General features: G+C 41.4%; 1 protein-coding gene across 2 annotated transcripts in view; it reads left to right on the top strand.

Annotated features, from left to right (window-relative positions):
- Nucleotides 1-2,109: 2,109 nt before the first annotated feature.
- Nucleotides 2,110-27,015, top strand: part of DOP1B (DOP1 leucine zipper like protein B) — a 130,312-nt gene continuing 105,406 nt past the window's right edge. For both annotated transcript variants that reach the window (XM_007493149.3, XM_007493150.3), the window contains exons 1-2: nucleotides 2,110-7,144; nucleotides 14,286-14,450. In XM_007493149.3, the coding sequence (XP_007493211.2) occupies nucleotides 14,313-14,450 (138 nt within the window). In that variant the 5' untranslated portion in view covers nucleotides 2,110-7,144; nucleotides 14,286-14,312. The remainder of the gene's footprint in view (nucleotides 7,145-14,285; nucleotides 14,451-27,015) is intronic.

The raw sequence follows: 27,015 nt of genomic DNA on the forward strand, positions 1-27,015 counted from the left end.
AAACCCAGGACTGCCCATCTCTGGGAGCTACTGAGCTGCCCTCAGCGTGATCCATCATTTTATACGTTTCTAGATACATAGAGATCGATGAACCACCATAGAACTCAAAGCCACACACCCCTGGCCATGTAATTCCTTCCACTAGCAAAGCTCCAGGACCTAAAATCTGGCACAGGACAGAAGCACAGACAAGAGGAAGCTCGTGTGCCCTGAACTTCTCAAGGCTGCTTCCTAAAGCAGTAGAGAAACTCTGAGAGACAGAAAGGCCCATGGATGGTGGCCTCTCCTGGTACAAGGCTGCGGACGCTGGGGGGGAGCAGCAGTAACAGCAGCAGTGCGAACACTAGGGACAGGACAGCCACTGATACCTGCTCAGAAAGAGCTTCCAGGGCTGCAGGATTCTGGCTTGTAATTCCAGGGTGGAAGGCAATGACCAGACCTCTCCAGAGCACTGAAAACCCCCCCAATAGAGCTACAGAAGGCCAGGCTGGCCATCCTACCTGTCCCCCTCCCCTATTCCCTAGAGGGCCATAATCTCTGCTCTCCTCCGCTACCCTGAAAGGACCAAAAATGTCCAAATACAACCCCACCCCACCCGAACTAGATATGAAAATAGCAGGAAGCAGCCTGAAGCTTGGGACGATGGATATATTCATCCCAGGTAAACAGCCCAACTCTAGCATGAAGTCCAAAGTCAAGACATAGATTGGGGAAATGAGCAAACAACAACAAAAAATTAACCATTAAAAAATTCTCCAATATCAAGGATATTCAAAACAAACAGAAGAAAATGCCATAAAAACATCTACAAGTAAATCCTCAGAGAACTGTAGACACATGCCCAACAAGAATCCCTAGAAGAATGAAATAAGTTTTTTTTAAAGCAAAAAATTATGTTATTTTCTAAATTTTTTTCTTTTCTTTTTTTTTTCAAAACATATTTTAAAAACAATGAGTGATACAGAAAAATTGGGAATAGAAACTAGAGCAATCAAAAGTTATAAAAATAACAGATTGGTAAAAGCACAAAATAATACTGAAGAAAATAACTTTAAAAATAGAATTGGTCAATTGGGAAAAAAGACAAAATCTCTGAGGAAAAGAATTCCTTGAAAATTAGAAATAGTCAAGTGGAAGCCAATGAATGATTTCTTAAGACATCAAGAAACAAAGTCAAGGGGGCAGCTGGGTAGCTCAGTGGATTGAGAGCCAGGCCTGGAGACGGGAGGTCATAGGTTCAAATCTGGCCTCAGACACTTCCTAGCTGTGTGACCCTGGGCAAGTCACTTGACCCCCATTGCCTAACCCTTACCACTCTTCTGCCTTGAAGCCAATACACAGTATTGACTCCAAGACAGAAGATAAGGGTTTAAAAAAAAAAAAGAAACAAAGTCAAAAGAATGAAAAAAATAGAAAAAATGTGAACTATCTCATTTCAAAAACAACTGGAGGTGGGCAGCTGGATAGCTCAGTGGATTGAGAGCCAGGTCTAGAGACAGGAGGTTGTAGGTTTAAACCTGACCTCAGACACTTCCCAGCTGTGTGACTCTGGGCAAGTCACTTAACTCCTATTGCCTAGCTCTTACCACTCTTCTGCCTTGGAACCAATATGGTTGATTGATTCCAAGATGGAAGGTAAGGGTTTAAAAAAAGAGAAAACTGGCATGTAAAATAAATTGAAGAGATAATTTAAGGATTATTGGATTACTGACTACTACAATTTTAAAAAATCATCTTTCAATAAATTATAATGAAAAAAATGTCCTGATAACTTAGAACTGGCAAAATAAACATTGAAAGAATCCCCTGATCCTTTCCTGAATAGGATCCCAAAATAAAAGCTCCTAGGAATATTATAGCTAGATTCCAGAGCTCCCAGGCCACAGAGGGATTATACAAGCAGCCAGAAAGAAATCATTAACATAACTTGGAGCCATAGTCAGGTTCACATTAAAATTTAGCAGCTATGGATTCCTTTAGATACATAATTAAACATAGATGGCCACTGAGATCACTTCCAACTCTAATATCCATTGATTCTGTGGACAATATCCTGTTCTTGCAGAGACTTGGGAATATGCAATAAATCAGTGGAAGTACACATTTTCCTAAACTTAAGTTTTATTAAATATAGTAAATTAAAAAAAATAAAAATAAAAGTTAGCAGCTACCACATTAAAGGAGCAGAGGGCTAGAATGTGATATTCTAGAAGAAGGTGCTAGGATTACAAACAAGAGTATCCTATCCAGAAAAACCTGGGCATGGAGAAGAATGGATATTTAATGAAATAAAGGACTTAAAATCATTCCTGATTAAAAAAAAAAAAGACCAGAATTGAATAGCAAACTTGATGTTCAAACACAAAACTCAAGAAGAGCATAAAAAGAGACAGAAGGGAGAAATCATAAGGGTTAGCTGTTCATATTCCTATGTGGGGAGATTATTTCGGCAACTTCTAAAAACGTCATCATTATTAGGGCAGCCAGAAAGAGAGCAGGAGTGGGAATGAAATATGCTGAGATGACTGTTTTAACCACCTCCAAGTACCACACTCCTCCTCCAAAGAGGGGAACCAGGGATGGAGTGGTTAAACACAGAAATACAGAAGTGTCCCTTCTCCAGGAATAAAGCAGGAAAGGCAGGTCGGTATTGGGGGCTAGATTGTGCCTCTCATCAAACCCAATGGTCTTCCAGTTCTTCCTTTTCTTGTCACCCATATCTGCTCACCAGCTCTGGTCTGCCCTGTTTTTGCTCGTGCCTCTTTGGTATTTCAGGTCTCGTCTAGCTTTATCTTTGGTGTCCTCTGCTCCTCCCATCCCACATACTCTACCAAGCAGGATTTTCTGGCAAACGTGGAGAGCAGCCAAACTGGATCTTCTGAGCAATGCTCATTCTCCCGTCTCACTCTGGCCCCCTATTCTTCTCTATTCTTCCAAGTGACTGGCATTGTCTGGGCATCTCAAAGTCAAATTCCACGGAAACAGACGTCTCGGTAATGCCTTGTCTTCCACAAGCAGATGCTTCCGGCATCCTGAGTCACCTGGTAATAAAACTACTAGGGCCATATAATTAACATATATACATCTTTTCCTAAAGAGGAAAGAGCTGGATCTAAGGAAGAAGCAGCCTGGCTTGTTCTCACATGAGTGCTGCTGTGGATGTACAAGTGCTGTCAGGTAAGAGATCATAATACATCGTAGGAAAAATAGAGGAATGATGGTTGGCGATTGTTTGCTGGGAGATATCAGACGACTATTTGTCAATCTGATAATAATAAAAGGGTTTGTTGGCTTCTAGCTCATGACAGAAACTTGTAAAACCAGATTGCAACAACCACTTCTGATGAATCACAGATGCAAATGACAATGGCTAAAGGAATCCAGAAAGCCATGCTGACTGTTAGGAAGTTGGGGGCATGAAATTGAAGATTTTAAGAACATTCATTTCATCATTGCTGTTTATCAAAGACTTTAGAAGAGAAAGACACATTTAGGAAGTAAACCACTTAAGAATTAGATCTGGATTTCTGCTAAAACTATAGAAATGATGGGCTCCTTTGCTCATAGAGTACACCTAATAAGCCAATAATGATTTATGTGCCTTTTTTTTTTGCAAAGCTAATCAAAAAGGTTTTAAACTAAATTAGAAAGAGTAGGGAAGGGGCAGCTGGGTAGCTCAGTGGATTAAGAGCCAGTCCTAGAAACGGGAGGTCCTAGGTTCAAATCTGGCCTCAGACACTTCCTAGCTGTGTGACCCTGGGCAAGTCACTTGACCCCCATTGCCTAGCCCTTACCACTCTTCTGCCTTGGAGCCAATACACAGTATTGACTCCAAGACGGAAGGTGAGGGTTTAAAAAAAAAAAGAAAGAGTAGGGAAGAAATTATATCATAGATAGGATAACAGTAGAGAGGCTGAGAAATCACAGGAGACAAAACATAGAGAAGTGAAAAATAAAAAATTTGGCCCTACAAATACACAAATTTTTTGGACAAGCATAAGAACTTAACAAAAGGAAACAAATTTGACCTCATACATATCATTAAATCTCAGTGAGATATGCTATGACTTAAATATGGCTCTTATAGAATATACCTTACTGTTTTTCTAAATAAATTCTTAATGGTTTCTTTTTATACAACTTCCACTTTACAATGACTCTTCCTCTCTGCCAATAGCACTGAAGTATAATCAGGCAAACCAAATTGTTATGTTAGATATATCTTTTTGAGTTTATCTGACAGATAACTGTGGAAATATATATTCTACAAAGGAGAAACTATAGATATAAAAACCTAGGCTTTACTCTGAATCAGGCCTCAAAAAAGAAAAATAAATTTCAACAAAATTGAGATTCTATAGACAAAATTACATCAGAGTGATAGAAGAAACAATTCTTTTACATACTGTGATCTTGTACATTCTTTTAGGATTGTTTTTTTAAAGCCAGATTTATAATCCCATGCTTCCTTTAATGTCATAAAAGTTGAACAAACTTAGTTAACCAGAATCACAAAATTTCGTGCATCCCCTAAGGGAAACAAACCTAGTTGAACAGATTCTATCAGTAAATTAAGCCAGATTATAATTAAACTACATTTAGAAGATTCATAATGGGCTAATTGAGAGAAGGGATTGATGCGTCACTAAGATGACCAAGGAGTCAAGGATAATTGGGATCCTTTCTCTGACTTCTTATCTGAGGACTGTTTGAAGACTTATGTAAATTTTCACACCCCATGGAACAAGTTGCAGCCAGCTCAATAACCTCCTAATTTGAAACTACCCCCAAATAATAAAATGAATCGAAAGCAATAATCAGAGATTGTCATAACAAAACCAACACACTGGCCATGTATAGCAATGTATGCCATTCTCTGAAGTCAATGTTGATCACTCTATTGACGGAATTTCTGATGACTTTCAATGCTTTTCCCTTCCTTTTCCATTATTGTCGTCATTGGGTATATTGTTTCCTTGGTTCTACACTTCTCTCTCCATCGGTTCATACAAGTCTTCCAAAGTTTCTCTGACTTCCTTATATTTATTGTGTTTGTGATGTAGTGGATTGTGTTATAATGGATTATTGAAACCATTCCATTAGATCCATATATGTTCAAATTATTCAGCGATTCCCTAATTGATGGATATCCATTTTGCTTCTATTTTTTTACTACTTCAAAGAGTGCTGCTATATTTTGACACTCCAGCCTTTGCCACCTTTCTTAGGTAAGAGTAATTATAGTTTACTGACACTTCTGGCATAGTTCTGAATTGCTATCCAGAATGTTTGGCCCCATTTACAACTCCACCAAAAGATTCAAGAAAGAGAATAGAGAGGAGCAGATCCTGTGAACCTCTTTAACCAGGAGAGATGCTGCACCCAAAAGATGTGATTTCTCTACAAAAGAGGTTTTCCACACCCTGCAGTAGTACCAGGAGTTGCTCTTATATTTGCCCCTTATCTATCCTCCAAGTGTGCCTCTACCAGTGCTCTGAGTTTGAGTCTGCTCTTCCCTATAAACCAAGACTCACAGATTGTGGCTACTGGTTTGTTTGTTTTTTTTTCTTTAGCTATAACAATAGGTAATTTTTTAATATAACAATGCAATATGCAATGCATTAATAATACATGATTCATCAGAAACAGATTTATAGTTATACTTATCCAAGAGAAACAAATTGTCATATCAGCTGTCTAAAAATCTCTCATTCTTTTTCCCCTTCTCCTACGCTTCCCCTCTCCCCAATGGGCAGGTAATGATCCAAGTGGTGCTCCATTACCATAGGATACATATTCCCATGCTTGGCATGTCGTGCAATGACACTGTTTACAGGAGAGAAAAAGTCACGTAGGAAATGCAAGTGGAAAAGGGTGAGCTTCCATTTGCATTTGGAGTCCCTCTATGCCTTCTCCTCGGGTGAGGGATTCTTTTCCTCCTGAGCCCCTGGGAGTTGTCCTGGATCTTTGCCTTGTGGATCATTGTTGACTGTGTCTGAGTACCACAGTCTCCTGGTTCCTTCTTCATTGACGTCCTTCCAGGGTTTTTGTGATCATCCGGCTCTTTCTCCTAGCACAATAGTGTTCCATTACAATCACTACCACACGGACCACAGTAGCGCTTTCTTTTTTCCTGTCAGCCTAGTAAATCCCTTTGCTTTAATTGAAGCTTACTGGAAGGTCCAATGGGAAGCGCCTGGATGCTTCGTGTCCGGGCAGCCGAGCACAGTTGCTCCTAGACCCGGCTCAGAGTAAGAATGAGTCCTCTGGGAATCCAGCCCTAAGCGGGCGGGGCTGGTTTGGACATTCATCTTTTGGCGATGTTGGGCTAAATGATGGCACGACGTGTGCGAGGCAGGGACGTCCAGGACCAAGATTCGCCCGTTGTGGCTAATCATTTTGCGAATTACTCTGACGTTTGCCTAAACAAAGAGAGGCTTTATTACCGGAAACAATTTCACACTTCGGTGCCTTTTCGCTTCTACCTTCCCTCCGTGGCGGTGGCGGAGGTCCAGGCGAGAGCAGCGTTAAGCTTCTCCTGAAGGAGGAGGAGGAGCCGATCACAAGTAAGCGCGCTGGCGGGGTGGGGGTGGGGAAGAGATGGAATGGGCTCTTCCGGTGACTTCCTTTGTGTGAAGCTCCGGCTTTTTGCTCTCTCCCCCTGGAAGCCAAGGATAGCGGCTCACCCGAGGATTAAAAAGGAGCGTCTTCTCTGCCCTGCCCACACCTATTCCACCTCGTCAGCTCCTACAGGAAGCCACCGCGTGGGCTGACTCCGCCTCTCGCTGGGGCACCCGAAGTAAGCACCGCCTTCAGCTGCAGTCTCACCTGGAAGGAAGCGAGGACTGGGAGACGCTAATTGGTCAGTTCTCCTTCTTTGACATTAGCAGCATTGGCGAGCGGCCCTCGCTGCGGGCCCGCCCCTGCGTCCGGAGGACGGTCCCCATTGGATCGCCGGGGATCTGCGGGAGCCGGGCGGCGGAGCCTCGGAGAGCGAGGAAATTGGATGAGAGGCTGGGCGGTTTCCCTTCCCCTAGACTGCTGTTGACATACGTTTTGGTAGCCGCCACCGGAGAAGCTGCGGCTTGTGAAGGTTGTTCCACCCTCTCCAGGCCCTCGCCCTCCTGCTGGGACCGTGGCTGAGGTAGGCAGCCCTCCTCTTGTTTGCTGCAGTGCAGTAGCGGGCTTTGTACCCCCGCCTCGTTAGGGACTACCCTGCATAGCCTCCGGGATGAGGGTGGGGGCGCTGCCCGGGATCCACCCTTCTCCTCCCCGGGGCTCCTGGCAGGATCCAGGTGCCCGAGGTAGTAGGATATTTCTGGGGTTCTTGTCCCACCACAGCGTCCGTTTTTGCAAGAGGAAGCCGGGAGGGGGAAAGCCTCCCCTCCCGGCTTCCCACTTTATTTAAATAGCGGAAGAAAGAGTGTGCCTGGAAAGTATTTTAACTGTAAGGTAGATCAGCTATTGCTAATTTGGGCCTAATCGATAAATCCACAGTCGCTTTAATCCAGCTGACACTTGATGCTCTCTAGGAATGATAAAGATGAGCGCCTGGTGCCTGGCACACAGTAGGCTCTTTATAAATGTTGATTTGCTACTTGGCAAGTAGAGGAGGAGATCGATTGAGTGGAGTGGCTTTATGTGTGTGTTCATTCATGAGAACAATCCTTTGAAAAAGAAACCCTTTGCCCAAAGAAGATCAAGAGATTAACCCAGAACAATGAGTTCTATAAGGTTCTGTCCCTAAAGCATGCTCCTTGACTTTAATTTTTGCTCAGAAAGACGTCTACCTGACACTAAACCCAGCCCTCTATCCACTGTGCTATCTTAACTAACTAGTGTAATAAAAAATGAATCTCTTTTAAAAACAAACAAACAACTTTTGGAGTATCTTATCTAAGATAATGAAAAATTTCCCTCCACCTCAAGCCATTTAATTGTGGCTGCTTATTAAAAAAATTTTAATTCAACTAGTTTTGTTGCCTCTTTAAAGGACCCAAGCTCAGAATACACACACCCTTATGTATTATTTAGTCAATTGATAAACAGACATTTCTTAAACCTCTATTATTTGTTCCAAAGACTATCAGTCATGAAGTGATTTCAGTTTTAATGTAAGAATCAGAACTGAGGAGATGTTTTTCAGGAAATGTGTTTGCAGAGGTTTTCTTTGCTAATTTTATTAGAAGTGACAATTAACCATTAGTACATACATGATAATATGTAGTTTTCAATGAATATAGAAAGCTATAGGACTGCTTTGATGACATGACAAGCTGAGTTATTTCTTTTAGTATTTATCTTTCAATTATCCATGCCAAAGACAATCCTAACTGACTTGACCTGTTTCTGAAATTACTGTTGACATGCTGTGCTCATCCCCACCTGTCACCTTTCCTGCTTTGAGTTTGTCATGCCAAAAAATACTTTTAAAAAAATTACAACTAGATAGCCAATTGAGTTACTTCAAAACCATAGCTTTCTCTATCGCTATTGTCTACACTTTCCACAAGCATAATTTTATCCTCACCATACAAATTAATTTCTGCTGACTTTGTTCCCTTCCTAGTTTTTCCAATTCACCTTGGTCACTATTGAAATTAGAGTACTCTGGACTATTGTGGCTTCACTGGTCATTTTATTACTTCTGACAACTCTAGCTGTCTGGTCTTTGACTCTTGATTAGACCCTTTTAATGCCAGTAAATGTTTTGTTACAACCTACAGGATGAACTGTTGCTCTCTTATCAGTTCTTGCCTAGCATCTACTATGGAAGCCACTTCCATCAGGCTGACTTCTGGAGTATATTAATTATCCATCTTGCATTCACAAAGGTTGACCATGTATTAGAGCATAAAAACATTGCAAACAAGTGCAAAAGAGCAGAAATAATAAATGAAACTTCAGATTGCAATACAATAAAAATAATAATTAGTAAGGGTACATGGAAAGACAAATCAAAAATTAATTGGAAATTAAATAATATGATTCTCCAAAATCAGTTGAAGAACAAATCATAGAAACAATTAATAATTTCATTGAAGAAAATGACAATGATGAGACATCTTTCAAAATCTATGGGATGCAGTCAAAGCAGTACTCAGGGGGAAATTTATATCCTTGAGTCCATATATTAACAAATTAGGGAGGGCAGAGGGCAATGATTTGGATATGCAAATCAAAAAACTTGAAAGCAAACAAATTTTAAATCCTCAGTTGAAACCTAATTAGAGATCCTAAAAATCAAAGGAGAAATTAATAAAATTGAAAGTTAAAGAACTATTGATTTAATAAATAAGACTAGAAGCTAGTACTTTGAAAAAACAAATAGACAAATAAAAGAGACAAAGTATTGGTCAATCTAATTTAAAAAAGGAAAGAATAAAACCAAATCAACAGTATCAGAGATGAAAAAGGAGACCTCACCTCTAATGAAGAAGAAATTAAGGCAACCATTAAAACTATTATGCCTAATTATATGGCAATAAATATGGCAATCTAGGTGATATGGATGAATATTTACAAAAATACAGAAGAAATGGAATACCTAAACAACACCATATAAGAAAAAGAAATTGAACAAGCCATCAAAGATCTCCTTAAGAAAAAAATCCCCAGGACCACATGGATTCACAAATGAATTCTATCAAATATTCAAAGAAAGACTAATCCCAAAACTATTTGACAGAATAAGCAAAGAAGGAGTTCTACCAAATTCCTTTTATGACACAAATATGGTACTGATTCCAAAGCAAGGCAGGTCAAAAACAGAGAAAAGAAAACTACAGACCAATCTCCTTAATGAACATAGATACAAAAATCTTAAATAGAATACTAGCAAAAAAGACTCCAGCAAGTCATCACAAGGGTTATTCACTATGACCAGGTATGATTCATACCAGGAATGCAAGGATAGTTCAATATTAGGAAAACCATCCACATAATTGACTACATTAACAAGCAAACTGACAAAAATCACATGATTATTTCAATAGAGGGAGAAAAAGCCTTTGACAAAATACAACACTCATTCCTATTGAAAACACAAGAAAGCATAGGAATGGAAGGGTCTTTCCTAAAAATAATAAACAGTGTATATCTAAAACCATCAGCAAACATCATCTGCAATGGGGACAAACTAGAAGCCTTCCCAGTAAGATCAGGAGTGAAACAAGGATGCCCATTATCATCTTTGTTATTTAACATTGTACTAGAAACACTAGCAGTAGCAATTAGAGAAGAAAAATAAATTGAAGGTATTAAAATTGGCAATGAGGAGACCAAACTATCACTCTTTGCAGATGATATGATGGTTTATTTAAAGAATCCTAGAGAATCAACTAAAAATCTAGTAGAAATAATAGTGGGAATAATCAACAACTTTAGCAAAGTTGCAGGATACAAAATAAACCCACATAAATCATCAGCTTTTCTATATATCTCCAACCCAGTTCAGCAGCAAGAATTAGAAAGAGAAATTCCATTTAAAATCACCCTAGACAATATAAAATACTTAGGAATGTATCTCCTGAGACAAACACAGGAACTATATGAACACAACTACAAAACACTCTCCACACAATTAAAACTAGGTCTAAACAATTGGAAAAACATTGATTGTTCATGGGTAGGATGAGCTAGCATAATAAAAATGAGCATCCTACCCAAATTAATTTACTTATTTAGTGCCATACCCATTGAACTACCAAAAACCTTTTTTACTGAATTAGATAAAGCATAACAAAGTTCATTTGGAAGAACAAAAGATCAATGATATCCAGGGAAATCATGAAAAAAAAATGCAAAGGAAGGTGGCCTTGCATTACCAGATCTCATACAATAATATAAAGCAGTGGTCTTCAAAATAATATGGTACTGGCTAAGAGACAGAAAGGAGGATCAGTGGAATAGGCTTGGGGTAAGTGACCTCAGCAAGATAATCTACGATAAGCCCAAAGATTCCAGCTTTTGGGACCAAAAACCACTATTTGATAAAAATCTGCTGGGAAAATTGGAAGACAGTATGGGAGAGATTAGGTTTGGATCAACATCTCACATCTTACACCAAGATAAACTCAGAATAGGTGAATGACTTGAATATATAAAAGGAAACTGTAAGTAAATTAGGTGAACACAGAATAGTATACATGTCAGATCTTTGGGAAAGAAAAGATTATAAGACCAAGCAAGAGTTAAAAAAAAATCACAAAATGCAAAATCAATAATTTTGATAACATTAAATTAAAAAGTTTTTGTAGAAACAAAACCAATGCAACCAAATTAGAAGGGAAGCAACAAGTTGGGAAAAAATCTTCATAACAAAAACCTCTGACAAAGAACTAATTACTCAAATTCATAAAGAGTTAAATCAATTGTACAAAAAATTAAGTCATTCTCCAATTGATAAATGGGCAAGGGACATGAATAGGCAGTTTTCAGATAAAGAAATCAAAACTATTAATAAGCCCACGAAAAAGTGTTCTAAATCTCTTATAATCAGAGAAATGCAAATCAAAACAACTCTGAGGTATTACCTCACACCTAGCAGATTGGCTAACATGACAGCAAAGGAAAGTAATGAATGCTGAAGGGAATATGGCAAAGTGGGGACATTAATTCATTGCTGGTGGAGTTATAAATTGATCCAGCCATTCTGGAGGGCAATTTGGAACTATGCCCAAAGGGTGCTAAAAAACTGTCTGCCCTTTGACCCAGCCCACTGTGGGTTTGTATCCCAAAGTACAAACCCAACAAAGTACAAACCCACAGTTGGGTTTGTACCCCAAAGTGACAAACCCACTGTTGGGTTTGTACCCCAAAGAGATAATACAAAAATTGGAAAATGAGGGGATGCCCTTCAATTGGGGAATGGCTGAACAAATTGTGGTATATGTTGGTGATGGAATACTATTGTGCTCAAAGGAATAATGAACTGGAGGAATTCCATGGGAACTGGAACAACCTCCAGGAAGTGATGCAGAGTGAGAGGAGCAGAACCAGGAGAACATTGTACACAGAGACTGATACACTATGGTACAATCGAATGTAATGGACTTCTCCATTAGTGGCAATGCAGTGTTACTGAACAACCTGGAGGGATCTATGAGAAAAAACACCATCCACATTCAGAGGACAAACTGTGGGATTAGAAACACAGAAGAAAAACAACTGCTTGGTCACATGGGTCCAAGGGATATGGCTGGGAATGTAGACTCTAAATAATCATCGTAGTGCAAACATCAACAACATGGAAATAGGTTCTGGTCAAGGACACCTGTAAAACCCAGTGGAATTGCACATCTGCTGCAAGAAGGGGTGGGGGGGAGCGGAGGGAGGGAAAGAATATCTTGTAACCAAAGAATAATGTTTTACATTGATTAAATAAATTTTTCTAAAAATAAAATTTAAAAAAATTTTTTTTTAAATTATCCATCCTTGGTGGCCAAAAACTAGAAAATGAGGGGATGCCCTTCAATTGGGGAATGGCTGAGCAAATTGTGGTATCTGTTGGTGATGGAATACTATTGTGCTAAAAGGAATAATAAAGTGGAGGAGTTCCATGGAGACTGGAACAACCTCCAGGAAGTGATGCAGAGCAAGAGGCACAGAACCAGGAGAACATTGTACACAGAGACTGACACACTGTGGTATAATCAAACAAAATGGACTTCTCCATTAGTGGCGGTGTAATGTCCCTGAACAATCTGCAGGGATCCAGCAGAAAAAACACTATTCATAAGCAGAGGATAAACTGTGGGAGTAGAAACATCGAGGAAAAGCAACTGCCTGACTACAGCGGTTGAGGGGACATGACAGAGGAGAGACTCTAAAGGAAACCCTAATGCAAATATTAGCAACAAAGCAATGGGTTCGAATCAAGGACACATATGATACCCAGTGGAATCACGCGTCGGCTACGGGGGGTAGGGGGGAGGAAAAGAAAATGATATTTGTCTTTAATGAATAATATTTGGAAATGATCAAATAAAATATTATAAAATTTTAAAAAATTATCCATCTTGTTTTATTTTGGCTACTCTGTTATAGACAGGAAATACTGCACATTGCTTTACATAGTATTTTATCTGTAGGAAATGATTGGCTTAAGGTGAAGGTGTTTTTTTGTTTTTTTTTTGAAAGTAACTAAGCAGTTAGATTTCTTTAAGTGCTTAAGAAAATTCTATAGGTTTGAAGGAACTAAATATTTATTAAGGACCAGAAACATTTTTTAGGAATAGTTTGGTATTTGAAAAGACTTTTCCTTTAAATCAAAGAAACTAGGCTAGAAATGAATGTGCATTCCCATGTAAAGTACATAAAAAGGGATTATTGTTAAAGAATAATATCAGTGCAACATAAATTTAAGTTATCAAAAATTACCTATTGACAATCTGGGAAAAAGAATAATAGTATTTCACTTATTAGTAGCATTAAGATCAGACCCCAATAGAGTTGTGGCTTTCATTATATATGACTCCACTTATTTTGGAGGCTCTAAAAAGATTATATAGAAACTCACCAAAGAAAGGGTGTATGGGAAGTAATTTTAAAGACACAGAACAAAGAAAGAATAGCACACCAAAGTACCTAGATCCTAGATAAGTTAAAAATGAGAAATTTATAGTTGAGTCATTGGCCTCTTGGAAAAAAAAAATTGATTCAATGAATAGTATGTAGTTAAGCCTTTCTTTTACTTTTGTCATTTTTTTAAAAAAAGCTTTTTAATGCCTTTTTGCTTTAAAACTTTTTTGCTGAAAAGTTGGGGTTTTTTTGCTGAAAAGTTTTAAAGTTCCTTTTTTCTCAGAAAAAGAAATTGAGCATTAAATATTGTTCTGATTGTCTAATTACATCAATATGTCAAAAATCTGTGATTTTTATCCCTCTGCTTAAGTTGAAACTCCTCTGCAGCTTATTAACTAAACCTTAAGGAGAATTATTTACAGTTATAAAAATTTAAATGGCTAAATATAAGGTCAACAGCAGGGAAACCTAATTTCATCTGGCTTTGTGCTTGCTTTTTGAAGGAAAAAGATAGACGTGTTCGTTTTGCATTGCTAGTGTGTCATAATGCCCTTTTGGTAGCATTGCCAAGCTTCCCAAAATGAATGACTGTTAATAAAAGAATTTTAAGGCTAAGCAAAACGTTCTGCAAAATAGTGTTTATGGATATACTTTTTATAGGCTGACACGTTCTATAGAGGATGATGTTTTCTAGTTTATTTGTTTCATCAGATTTGTAATATGTGCATATTTGCTTTTGTTTTGTTCTTTTATGTTGGCTTCAGGTGCCTTCTCTGCTGTAAGAATGTAAAATGGATCCAGAAGAGCAAGAGCTGTTTGGTGATTACAGATACAGAAATTATTCTTCCGTGATTGAAAAAGCTTTAAGAAGTTTTGAATCATCAAGTGAATGGGCAGATCTAATCTCTTCCCTTGGTAGACTCAATAAGGTATTTGAAGAGTATATTTAATTCAATTATGGGAGGGGAGGGGAGGGAGGACAGGGAATGAAATATACATATATATATAAATATTTTCTAAAAGCCCACAACTAATATTCATATTCTCTCTAGTCTTCTTAACTTGGAACAGCATTCGTTCTTTTGGCTAATTGTTTTTCTCCAATACAAAAGAGATGCAACTTAAGCAAGCGCTAACAAACTTGAAAAGCTTTTAGTATAGGCTGGTGACAGCCCACCTATTTTATCCTTCAAAAGACACTGGGAGAGGGGCAGCTGCTGGTTCACTAGATTGAGAGAAGGGCCTGGAGATGGAGGGTCCTCAGACCCTTCTTAGCTGTGCAGTCTTGGGCGTCACTTGTCCCAGCTGCCAAGTTTTTATGGCTTTTAGTTTATTTCCTTAAATATATAACTTATAATGTAACCATGGAAAAATATCTTCTATAAATAAATACATTTTGAAAGGGAAAATATGTAATTTATATTATAGATGTATCTATTTCTGGGCTCAAACACCTAAAAAAAAAGAGAATTTCCATACGCATAACAGACTGTAGAAAGAAGATTCAATATAAAACTGTGACTCTCCTTTTAAACTGCTTGTTTTGGTAAATAGAAAAAAAAAAGTAAAACTGTATCCTATGTGTTGTTTTTTAACTGCTTATCTGTGCTTTCGAATGCACTGCCTTTCCTTTTCCTTTGTGCCTTTAAAATTATGACAGGGCTCCCCTTCCTGCGTCGTTTTATTTGATGAACTTTAAAAGAAGTAACATCCGTCCTTTTCTTTCCCGTGGGATTTGGGCCTTTACGTGAGATGGGGATGGCATTCATTTCCCTGTGATATTTAAATCATTTTAAAAGACTGATATATATTAATTTAAGATCGCCAAGGAATTCACTTATGTAATTCCTAAATGAAACACTCAAGTCATCTGCCAAATTTTTATGGTGTTTTAATTTCAACAGGAGGAAGAAAATATGAGGGAGAGAGGGAGAGAGAGAGAGAGAGAGAGAGAGAGAGAGAGAGAGAGAGAGAGAGAGAGAGAGAGAGAGAGAGAGAGAGAAGGAAAAGGGAGAGAAGGAAAGAAGTTTAACTCAGAACCACTCTAACTCAGGCTGAGCCAAAGTGGGAGTTAAGGCCTTAGATAGCAAAGGCAGGGAAAGGGATCAGTCCTTATCACTCACATGACCAATCTGAAGGAAAGCAGTCTGCGGGGCTCCTCCAATCTCAAACACTAGCCTTGAACTCCTTCTAGCCCTCCTCCCAGGAATTCCCAAGAACTCCAGAGGCTGTTCTCTACCACACTTCCTGTGTCTCACATGTGCCAATGGTGGCTCTAGCTTGACCTAGGACCGCCCAGAGGTCTGTCCTTTTTTTGCACATGTCTGTTGAAGGCCATTTTCTCAAATAATTAAATCTTGAGTTTGCTGCAGCCCTTCCTAATCTTGTTACACTGAGTAGGGTGGAGAATGTAGTTTCCAAGACCTGTTATTCCAAGTATTTCTATTGTTATTGATCAGGAAATAGCTAAATCCAGTCTTCTAAAGAATGGTCTGAATAGGGTGGAGTGGTTTTGAAATTCACATCCCTAGGATGGCTACCAGCAGATGGTAGGAAGAGCATGTACTTAAGGATGTCCACAGCCCAGTGGCTTTTTCTGCTTTGCATTTCTTTTTCTGAGCACTTTCAGAGTGCTGTTGACCCGATGGGTGAGGGAGCCTGTGGCTCCTGCCCAAGTTCCCAAGCCCAGGCTCCTGCCAGCTTGTCCTGGGCCGCATTCCCAGCAGCCACTCTCAGGCTTTCTGGTAAGGACGATGACGGCAGCCTAAAATGACCCCCAGCCACATTCTGTAGTGCCAAGAAATAGGGAATTTCTGTGAACTCCTTGGACTGAGCAAAGCTCAGGTGAAGATGAAATAGCTGTTCGTCAGTCGTATGTTAATAGCAGTCATTATGGCTATCACCTCACGTCCCTGGTGCACACTCCCTGTAACGTGTTAGGCTGCTTTCACGATTGTGTTCCACTTACCTGTGCCAGGCACTAGGCCAAGCATGTTGCAATTCGATCCTCCCAACAACCCTGGGAAGAAGATATCATTATTGTCCCTATTTTACAGAATAGGAAACTGCGGCGAACAGCTCTTAAGTAACTTGCGCAGAGCCACGCAGTTTGATGTGAACGTAGGTCTTCCTGGCGTCAGATCCGAGCTCTGTCTCTCCCTCGCTGCCCTAAAAGTGTTCCGTGTTTTATTCTTTTAAGTGTAAGTCTCTGGGGAGAACAAAGTAGGAAGGGCAGGATTACACTTCATATATTAGGTGCGTCTCAAGTGAATGTTGATGTACCTTGTGTGTTTGAAACATTTCTTTTTATGGTAGAGGAAATAAGTAGCTGCCCTTTATCCGTCCTGCTTTGTGTGCGTTCACTACCTTTTATGAAGGACCTTGTAAATCCCCTTCAGGAAACCCTACCTAGGAAGGAAAACGAACAACAGTTTCATTTGAAGTGTTTGCCTCTCCCTGGGGTCGAAGGAGCCAGAGATTTAGAAAAGAGCTGAACCCTTCTCTTTGGAGTCAGACTAAACCTGATCCATGTGAATTCAGATTCCCCTTCTTGGGCGATCTGTCCCTTCTACCTGGAAGATGCTCTCTCCTCACCCCCGCCTCTTGAGAATTCCTTGTCTCCTGCAAGATTTGGCTCAGAGGCTATATTCTCTCTTTTTAAAAATTATTATTATTTTTATTCCATTTTTTAAATGTTTAAATATTTTTTCATGCCTCCATGATTATTTTCTCTCCCTCCCCTCTTTCCTCTCCCTCTCCCAGACCTGACAAGCAACTCTACTGAGTTATATAAATATTATCACTCAATAACTATTTCTATATTATTCATTTTTGTAATACAGTCATCTCTTTTAAAACGAAAACCCCAAACCCTACCCCCATACAAACAAGTGATTAATCATGTGTTTTTCTTCTGCATTTTTACTCCCCCAGTTCTTTCTCCATGTGGATGGCGTTCTTTCTCCTAAGTCCTCAGGGTTGTCCTGGATCATTGCATTGCTATTAGCGGACATTGGTCGTTCACAGTGTTTCACTTTCGGTGTACAATGTTCTCCTGGTTCTGCTCCTCTCGCTCTGCATCACTTCCTGGAGGTCGTCCCAGTTCACATGGAGTCCCTCCAGTTCATTATTCCTTTGAGCATAATAGTATTCCCTCACCAACATGTACCACAATTTGTTCAGCCATTCCCCAATTGAAGGGCAGCCCCTCATTTTCCAATTTTTGGCCACCACAAAGAGCTCAGCTATGAATGTTCTTGTGCAAGTCTTTTCTTTATTATTTCTTTGGGGTACAAACCCAGCAGTGCTATGGCTGGATCAAAGGGCAGACAGTCTTTTAAAGTCCTTTGGAATCCAGTGTAATGAACTTTGCTACTAGTAGCAATGCAATAAGCCAGGACACTCTTGAAGGACTTATGGGGAAGAAGGCTATCCACAGTGACAGAAAGAACTATTGGAGTAGAAATGCAAAAGCAAAACCTATGACATCACTTATCACATGTTTATGTGGGTATGTGATTTGGGGTTTAGGCTTTAAAAAAATTACTCTATAGCAGAAATGAATAATATGGAAATAGGTATCAAGTAATAACATTTGTACAACCCAGTGGAATTGCTTGTTAGCTCTGGGAAGGGGAAGAAAAAGAAAATGAATCATGTAAACATGGAAAAATATTTTAAAATTAAAATTTTTTAAAATGCAAAAAAATAAAAAATAAATAAATTACTGCAATTAAAATAAAGTCCTTTGTGCATAATTTTAAATTTCTTTCCAGAATGGTTGGATCCATTCACAATTCCACCAGCAATACATGTGTCCCAATTTTACCACAACTCCTCTAACATTTATTGTATTCCTTTGTCATATTGGCCAATCTGCTAGGTGTGAGGTGATACCTCAGAGTTGTTTTGATTTGCATGACTAATCAGGAGAGATTTAGAACACTTTTTCATATGATTATTGATTGTTTTGATTTATTCATCTGAGAATTGTCTATTCATGTGCCTTGACCATTTGTCAATTGAGAAATGACTTGATTTCTTGTACATTTGAGGTAGTTCCTTATAAATTTGAGAAATTAGACCTTTGTCAGAGATTTTTGTTATAAAAAATCTTTCCCATTTTGTTGTTTCCCTTCTAATTTTGGTTGCATTGGTTTTATTTGTTCAAAACCTTTTTAATTTAGCATAATCAACATTATTCATTTTAGTAGTGTTCTCTTTCTCGGTCTTAAATTCTTTCATTTCCCATAGATCTGACAGGTATACTATTCTACGTTCACCTAATTTACTTATAATTTCCCTCATTATATTTAAGTTGTTTACCCATTTTGAATTTATCTTGGTATAGGGCAGGGGTCCCCAAACTATGGCCTATGGGCCACATGCAGCCCCCTGAGGCCATTTATCCGGCCCCCACCACACTTCTGGAAGGGGCCCCTCTTCCATTGGTGATCAGTGAGAGTACTGGAGGACTATACATGACATCACTCACATTCAGCACTACTTCCGGTGACATCATCCTTGGCGTGGCGCCTTGTTCTGAGAGTAGCTGAAGGAGAACGAGGTGCCACACAAAGGATTATGTGGCTGCACCATGGAAGATGAGCGGGGATCTGGGGGAGGGGATTCCGCACCGTGTATACGGCTGCCTGGTATAGTGGTGGCGGTGATGGGTCTGTACAAGGTGGGACATGCCCATCCCAGCCAGCCTGCAGCCTCCGCTATCCCAGACAGTGCTATACAGATTTGTTCATAGTTTTTTATAGTCTGGCCCTCCAGCAGTCTGAGGGACACTGAACTGGCCCCTGTGTAAAGAGTTTGGGGACCCCTGGTATAGGGTGTGAGATGTTGATAAACCTAATTTCTTCAGAGGCTTTATTCTCCAGGAAGCCCTTCCTAAATCTCTCACTGCTGGTGTCTTCCGTGAAAAAAATATGACTTCCTATCTCTTTTGTACATACCTGTACAAATCCTTTGAAACCTGGAAGGGATGTGTTTCCTCCCTGCCCTTGGTTCATGCGAGAGAACCCAGAAAGGCACTCTCAAAGTACTCAAGGTGCAAAGGGGTTTAGCCACAGGATGTCCATTTATTTCCATCCCTACAAGAGAATGACTTTAAAAAATTCTTAAGTTGTCGTGATCAAAGGCAGCAGAGGCAGTTAGGAGTCTGAGGTACATTCTTAGGTCGTCTGGATAAGAACATGATCTTGTTGCCATGTTTGAACAGCTGTCAGAGCTACTTGGGGATGGAGGTGGGACGTGCCCAGGGTGGAGAAGGGATCCTTCCCTTTAAGGAGAGGCAAGACGGTTTACTTATGTCTCCTTTTAAAGTCCAAAGGTCCAGAGCCATGACGCTTTATTGATGGGCTAAAGCACGGGTCTCAGTCTGCTCTCCCTTCCATAGGGTGGCCCATGAGCTCCAGTGTGAGCTCCGTGCTCGGCGCTGCATGCTATCGCCTTCCTAAAATACTGAGGGCAGCTCTTGTTTAGGGTTTGGCTGAAGCAGGGCTCATATTCTACGAGCCTCTCATTTTGTGGCTGTTTGAAGCGTGTTCCTTAAAAATAGCAAACCTATGTTCCATTCTGCAAATGACTTCTGTTTTACTGGTGGGCTTCTGTCATCCGTCAAGGCTGTAATTATTGTATACTCCACTACATCCTGCTGAGTTTCCTTAAAAAAAAAAAAGGCCAGGTAGATACCAGCAGCTTGTTTTGCTTGAAACATGTGATCCCATTTTCCCTCTGGCCTACAGATCCTTTTCTTTTTCTTTCTCTGCACAGTCCAAACACAGGTACCGAGATCTTGTACTAAAGATAAAAAGTCACTCCCAAATAGTAGAAACTTGCTTGTTCAAAAGAACTGAATCCTAGTCTCTCCTCTGACCTCCTGACACTGTATTTACCAGTCACCCTTCCTAGACTTGCAAGCCTGCTCGACTGATTTCCTTGAGTAGAACTTTGAAAGGAGCCAGATTCCACGGGAGAGCTGTGAAGAGGAAGCCATGACGAGCAGGCTGTACAAGGGATAGCAGTGAGGAGTTAGGCATCATGCCTAGGGAACTGCAGCAGAGAAGGAGAGGAAGATCAGACGATTACGAGGAGACTATGTGACGGAGAGGAAAAGCAAGGGGCAACTGGACGTGAGGGGCTTAGAAGCCAGACCGAGAGGTGTAGTTCCTCTTGGAGACAGCCCAGGAACTACTGATTACAAGAGGACTATGTGACAGAGAGGAAAAGCAAGGGGCAACTGAATGTGGGGGGCTTAGAAGCCAGACTGAGACGTGTAGTTCCTCTTGGAGATAGCCCAGGAACTACTGATTACAAGGGAACTATGTGACGGAGAAGAAAAGCAAGGGGGAACTGAATGTGGGGGGCTTAGAAGCCAGACTGAAAGGTGTAGTTCCTCTTGGAGACAGTCCAGGAACTACTGATTACAAGGGAACTATGTGACGGAGAGGAAAAGCAAGGGGGAACTGGATGTGAGGGGCTTAGAAGCCAGACCGAGAGGTGTAGTTCCTCTTGGAGACAGCCCAGGAACTACTGATTACAAGGGAACTATGTGACGGAGAGGAAAAGCAAGGGGGAACTGAATGTGGGGGACTTAGAAGCCAGACCGAGAGGTGTAGTTCCTCTTGGAGACAGCCCAGGAACTACTGATTACAAGGGAACTATGTGACGGAGAAGAAAAGCAAGGAGGAACTGTATGTGGGGGGCTTAGAAGCCAGACTGAGAGGTGTAGTTCCTCTTGGAAACAGCCCAGGAACTACTGATTACAAGAGGACTATGTGACGGAGAGGAGTAACGGAGAGGAAAAGCAAGGGGGAACTGAATGTGGGGAGCTTAGAAGCCAGACTGAGAGGTGTAGTTCCTCTTGGAGACGGCCCAGCACTACCAGAGCTCCATGAGCACGAGAACAAGAGGATCTGGCCTGTCTCAGCCGTCCCCGTGTGGCCCGAGTTGAGGACAGAGTAGACCCTTGGGAGGACGAGCCGCGAGGGAGAGGGTTAAGGAGGTTGATGTTGTGCCTATTGTGTGAGTGGAGGCCTGGCAGGCGATGCAGAGATTGGCCGTGGTGCGGCCTCCCATTGGACACGGGGATTCAGAAGGAGGAGAAGTCGAGGAGAACTCTCTAAGCCTGGTGACTATCAGAGTAGAGGCACGCTGAATAGAGAGGGAAGCTGAGGAGCGTGATGGGTGGAAATGGCCAACTGGAGATCATGAACTCGTTGTGTTTATAAGTTCAGGCCGTTTATTTGTAGACGGTCTAAGCCCAGCGTCTGGCCCTCCTGGCGATGTCCTTCCACATCACATCAACTCTTTATAAAGACCCCTTACAAAGTTGTTGTAGAGAGCACCTGGGTGGCTGCTCAGGGCCTTGAGAGCCAGGTCTAGCGATGGGAGGTCCTGGATTCAAATGTCGCCTGTGCCCGGGCAGGTTCTTTCGTACCCATTGCCAAGTCCTCGGCGCTCTTCTGCCGTACAACCCACGTGTGGTCTTGGTGTAAAGATGGAAGTTGGAGTTTCACAAAAGCACAAAACAAGCCTTCGGGCTTTTGTGGGTAGCTTTTCTGCATTATGAAGATGACAATAATTCGTCGTGCTGTGACCGGCCTTCCGGGACTAAAGCTTCCAAGTTCTTCTGGGTGCTGTTGGCCCCTCGGGCTCTCCACGGAGCCCATCCTCGAGGCACTTCCTGCCAGAGTTCCCGCGCTGATGCAGCTTTAGAAGCTAGGCTCGCACCTGTTCTCTGGCTCCTTTGGCAGAGCAACGCTCGCCCCCACACACCCAGCACCCCTTTTACTCCCCTGTAGCCAAGCCAGTTCCAAAGACGCCTCCGGAGGACGGCTGGAGGAGGAGGAGAGCGATGACAGCATCGCGGATGTGCGGACAGGCTGGAGGGGAAAGGCCTGAAGAGGACCTCCTTATCGGCTTCCTGCAGCCCAGGGGCCCTTCCATGGAGGAAGAGATCAGCCTCGCTTTTGTTAGCGTCAGAAGACACTGCCAGAGGCAGACACTGCCCCGTTCTGGCTAGGCCTGTGGTGGTGACTGACTGAGCCCTGAGCTCTGGTCCTGATCGTGATGACCGTTATTATGGCCGGCATCGTATAGCGCCATCTTCTAAACGCTCACCTTCTGTCCTAGAATCTAGACGAGTTATTCGCTCCAAAGCAGAAGAGCCCTAAGGGCCAGGCAGTAGGGGTGAAGGGACTTGGCCAGGGTCACACGGCTGGGAAGGGTCTGAGGCCAGATTGGAACCCAGGACCTCCGTCTCCAGGCCTGGCTCTCCATCCACTGTGCCATCGAGTTTCCCTTGTAGAGTGTTTGAAGGTTTCCAAAGAACGTCACATGTTCTGTCTCACTTGTTTCTCACAACAGCCCCGTGTGGTGGGTACTTAGCTGGCACGTGTTGAGGCAGGGTTTAGAGGCTGATGTTCGTGATTCCAAGTCCAACCCTACTGTTGCACCCTGGTTCTTACGGGATACACAGGAATACTTTAAAATGGTTTATTTTGAACACGTTTCCTTTAAACGTTCGAGTTCCAGACTGTCTTCTTCCCTCGACCCCTCGATCGTCGGAGGACATCCGTTATACGTGTGAAGTGATATGAAACATTTTCGGATTAGCCGTCTGACAGGAAAAAAGCACAAAGTAAAGCAGGAAAATGGTGCTTCCGTTCGTACTCAGAGTCCATCAGGTCTCTCCGGGCGGGCAGCCATTTTTCGTCATGAGTGCCTGGAAGTGTCTTGGGTCGCCGTGTTGTTCAGGGTCGTCCTTCGCCGTTGGTCCTCGTTACCGCTGAGCTGTTCCTGTGCCCAGTGACTTCCCCATCCTTCTCCCGTCCTGCTGCATCAGCTCCTCGGGCCCCGCACGGCCTTGCCTGAACTCCTGCCATTTCTTATCGCACAGTTCTCTCTCTGTCGGGATTGACCGGGTGGGCGCATGCCAGCACGCCATTTCTGGTCGATGGAAGGTGGCGCCCAGGCTTGTTTTCACTTGCATTTCTCTAATCCAGTCACCACAAGCATTTTTCCATGTGACTGTAGATTGTGAGGCTCTCTGAAGGAAGCCAAAGGACAAATTAGAGCCACTGAGGAAAAGCAGCCATAAGACATACTTATGAGTCCACTTGGGATTCCATGGCAGGACCGGAGTCTCAAAACAGCAGCTCAGAAAGTACCGTCTAGCTATAACCAGAACACAGACGTATCTTGGAAAGCTGCCTTCCTTACATCCTTCAGTCGTCCATTATTTTGGTGACCAAAGAAGCTTCTTTAGTGTCATGACTCAATGACCCAGATTCTCTTCTCTCCTGAATTCCTGTAAATCTTCAAATTATCGTCAGTATTCCTCCGTTGCTTCAGTTTATAGAAATGATTTGATTAAAGTCTTTTCACAACAATTTTTGTGAGAAAGTTACACCCCTAAGAATGGTGTAATGCGGAAGCTCTATGTTCTACCTGGCCACCGTCTCTGGGTGATCTGTCTCTCAGGTTTCCTCTCTTTCTATCTCTATTTTTTCTCTCTCCCTCACTTTCACTTGCTAGCCTGAGGAGCTGGCTGGCCTCTTAGTAAGCTGCCTCTCTGCGGCTGTCATGGTGGGTTTAGCCCCTGATGGCGTGTCCCTCACAAACACCTGTCACCTGTCATCTGTGGATCTCTTGTCCCTTATCAGTAGATAGCTCTGCTGTCTTCTGAAGCTGCCCATTCTTATCCTTTGACCATTTATCAAGTAGGAAATGGCTCTTATTGGGAAATGAGACCTTTATCAGAAAAAATTGCTATAAAATATTTTATGCTACTTCATTGTCTATGGTACCTTTTAGCAAAATGTAATTTCTCTGTGATTATCTCTTTCAATTATTCTATTTTTGCTATTACTTTGTATGAAATCATAATGGCCACCCCTGCCCTCTTTACTTCAGCTAAAGCATAATAAACTGTTCCATCCCTTCATTTCAACTCTGTGTGTGTCTTTCCATTCTAAGTATGTCTCTTGAATACAGGATCTAGGTGGATTCTGTTTTCCAATCCATTTTGCTCTCCATTTTCACTTTATGAATTAGCTTATATCATTCACAGTAAAATTTTCTTCTCTTTATTCTTTTCTCTTTTTTTCCTGTCTGTCTTCAAAAGTCTGTCTTGCTTCTAACCATTACCTTCCTCATGTAGCCTTCCCTTTATAATGTCCTGCCCCAAATCTTTTATTCCCTTTTTCTCCTTTCTCTCTGTAGGGTAAGGTAGATTTCTATACCCAACTGGAATGTGTGTGTGTGTGTGTGTGTGTGTGTGTGTGTGTGTGTGTGTGTGTGTGTATACATACATACATTCTTCCCTTTTTGAAAGTAAGACTTAAGGATTACTCCCTACTCTGCCATTTCCCCCTCTACTATAAAATCTCTTCTTGGCATACCTCCTTTATGTGAGAAGATTTGTCCCATTCCAATTCTTCTTCCCCCTCTTCTCCTAGTGCATCCTTCTTTCTCACCACTATTTTTTTGGAGATCATCTCAACATAATCAACTTATATGTGTGCCCTCTGTCTATGCAGACTCCTTCTAACTGCCCTAATAATGGTAAATTTTTAGGAGTTACATGTATCTTCTTCCCATTTAATAATATAAACAGTTCAACTCTATTGAGTCCATTATGATTATTCTTTGATGTTTACTGTTTTCTGCTTTTCTTAGGTCTTCTATCTGAATGTCAAATTTTATATTCAGCTCTAGTCTTTTCATCAGGAAATCTCAGAAATTCTCTATTTCATTAAATATCTTGTAATTAATATCTTATAATAAAAATGCATTTTGCCCTGAATGATTATACTCACTTTTTCTGGGAAGGTTATTCTTGATTTTGATCCTAATTCCTTTGCCCTCTAGAATACCATATTCCAAACCCTCTGTTCTTTTAATGTGGAAGCTGCTAAATCTTGTGTGATCCTGATTATGGCTCCATGATATTTGAATTGTTTATGGCTGCTTGCAGTATTTTCTCTTTGGCCTGGGAACGCTGAAAATTTAGCTATTCTTGGGAGTCTTCATTTTGGGATCTCTTTCAGAAAGTGGTCAGTGGAGTCTTTAATTTTCTATTTGACCCTCTGGATCTAAGATATAAGGGAAGTTTTCCTTAATAATTTTTTGAAATATGATATCTAGGCTCTTTTTTGATCAGAACTTTCAGATAGCCCAATAATTCTTCAATTATCTCATCTCAATTTATTTTCCTGGTAGATTGTTTTTCCAATAAGATATTTCACATATTCTTCTATTTTTTATTCTTTTGCCTTTGTGTTATTGCTTCTTGAAGTCTCATTGAGTCATTAGCTTCTATTTCCCAATTTTAATTTTTGAGGAATTTTTTTCTGGTGAACTTTTGTACTTCCTTTTCTATTTGACCCATCCTACCTTTCAAGAAGTTCTTTTCTTTAGTGAATTTTTTGTGTTTCCTTTTCTATTTGGCCTTTTTTGCTTTTTAAGAAATTCTTGTCTCTTTTGCCATTAGGCCTATTCTGTTTTATAAGTTCTCTTCAGTAATCCTTTCTTGTGCCTCTTTTACCAAGCTATTAATTCTTTTTTTATAATTTTCTTGCATCATTTTCATTCTGTCCCTGATTACCTGCTCTCCCACCTCCCCCATATCACTCTATCTCTTTCTTTAGCTTTTCCAGGAATTCCTGCTAGTCTTGGGTCCAATTAGCATTTTTTTCTTTGAGCCTTTGCTTGTATCTATTTCCACATTGTTTTCTGCTCAGTTTATGTCTTGGTCTTCCCTGTCCTCTTAGTCGCCTTTTGATAATCATGGTTTTTGTTGTTGTTTGCTCATCGCTCCTTCGTGCCCCAACGCCCCATTTCTTTATTTTAAATTTTGTTTGAGAGTTACACCCTGCTCCTGGGCGTGAGGAGGCATTGTCCCAAACTTCAGGCTTTCAGAGCTAGACCTGGGAGTGTGCAAGGTTTCAGCGCTTCTAAGGCATTTTCCTTGGAAAGGTGTGGTCACTGCCCTCTTGGCTGCCCCTCCATCTGTACCCAGGAAGGCCCCCTTCTTTCCTGCAGCCACAGGCACTCCCCTTGGTGCTGGGATTGGGACCGGGGCCTCTGCCTGTCCATCTCCCTGGATCCGCAATCCAGAGCAGCTTATGGGCCGTCGAGGTGCCAGTCAGTGGCAGATGCGCCGGGTGCCTGCAGAGGTGTCCTGTAGCCTCTCTGTGACCAGTCGTCCATCATCCCTGGGCTGAGAGCTCCCAGGTCTGTTGCTGTTTCTGTGGCTGCTGCTGTTTGGCAGCCACCTCCAAGACCTCCGCTGGTGCTCCGGGCCTCCAGGAACCCTGAGGGGACAGACCATCCCTGGAGACGGCCCAAGTTGTCTCAGACTGGGAAATGGCTGCCTCTGGCCTTCTCTTGGCTCTGCCACTCCAGAATTTGATTTGAAGCATTATTTTAAATTTGTTTGGCAGGGGATGCTGGCAGATTTCAGTGGGATCTGGGCCTGTC

Source organism: Monodelphis domestica, chromosome 4 (assembly GCF_027887165.1).
Source record: "Monodelphis domestica isolate mMonDom1 chromosome 4, mMonDom1.pri, whole genome shotgun sequence".
Classification (NCBI taxonomy): domain Eukaryota; kingdom Metazoa; phylum Chordata; class Mammalia; order Didelphimorphia; family Didelphidae; genus Monodelphis; species Monodelphis domestica.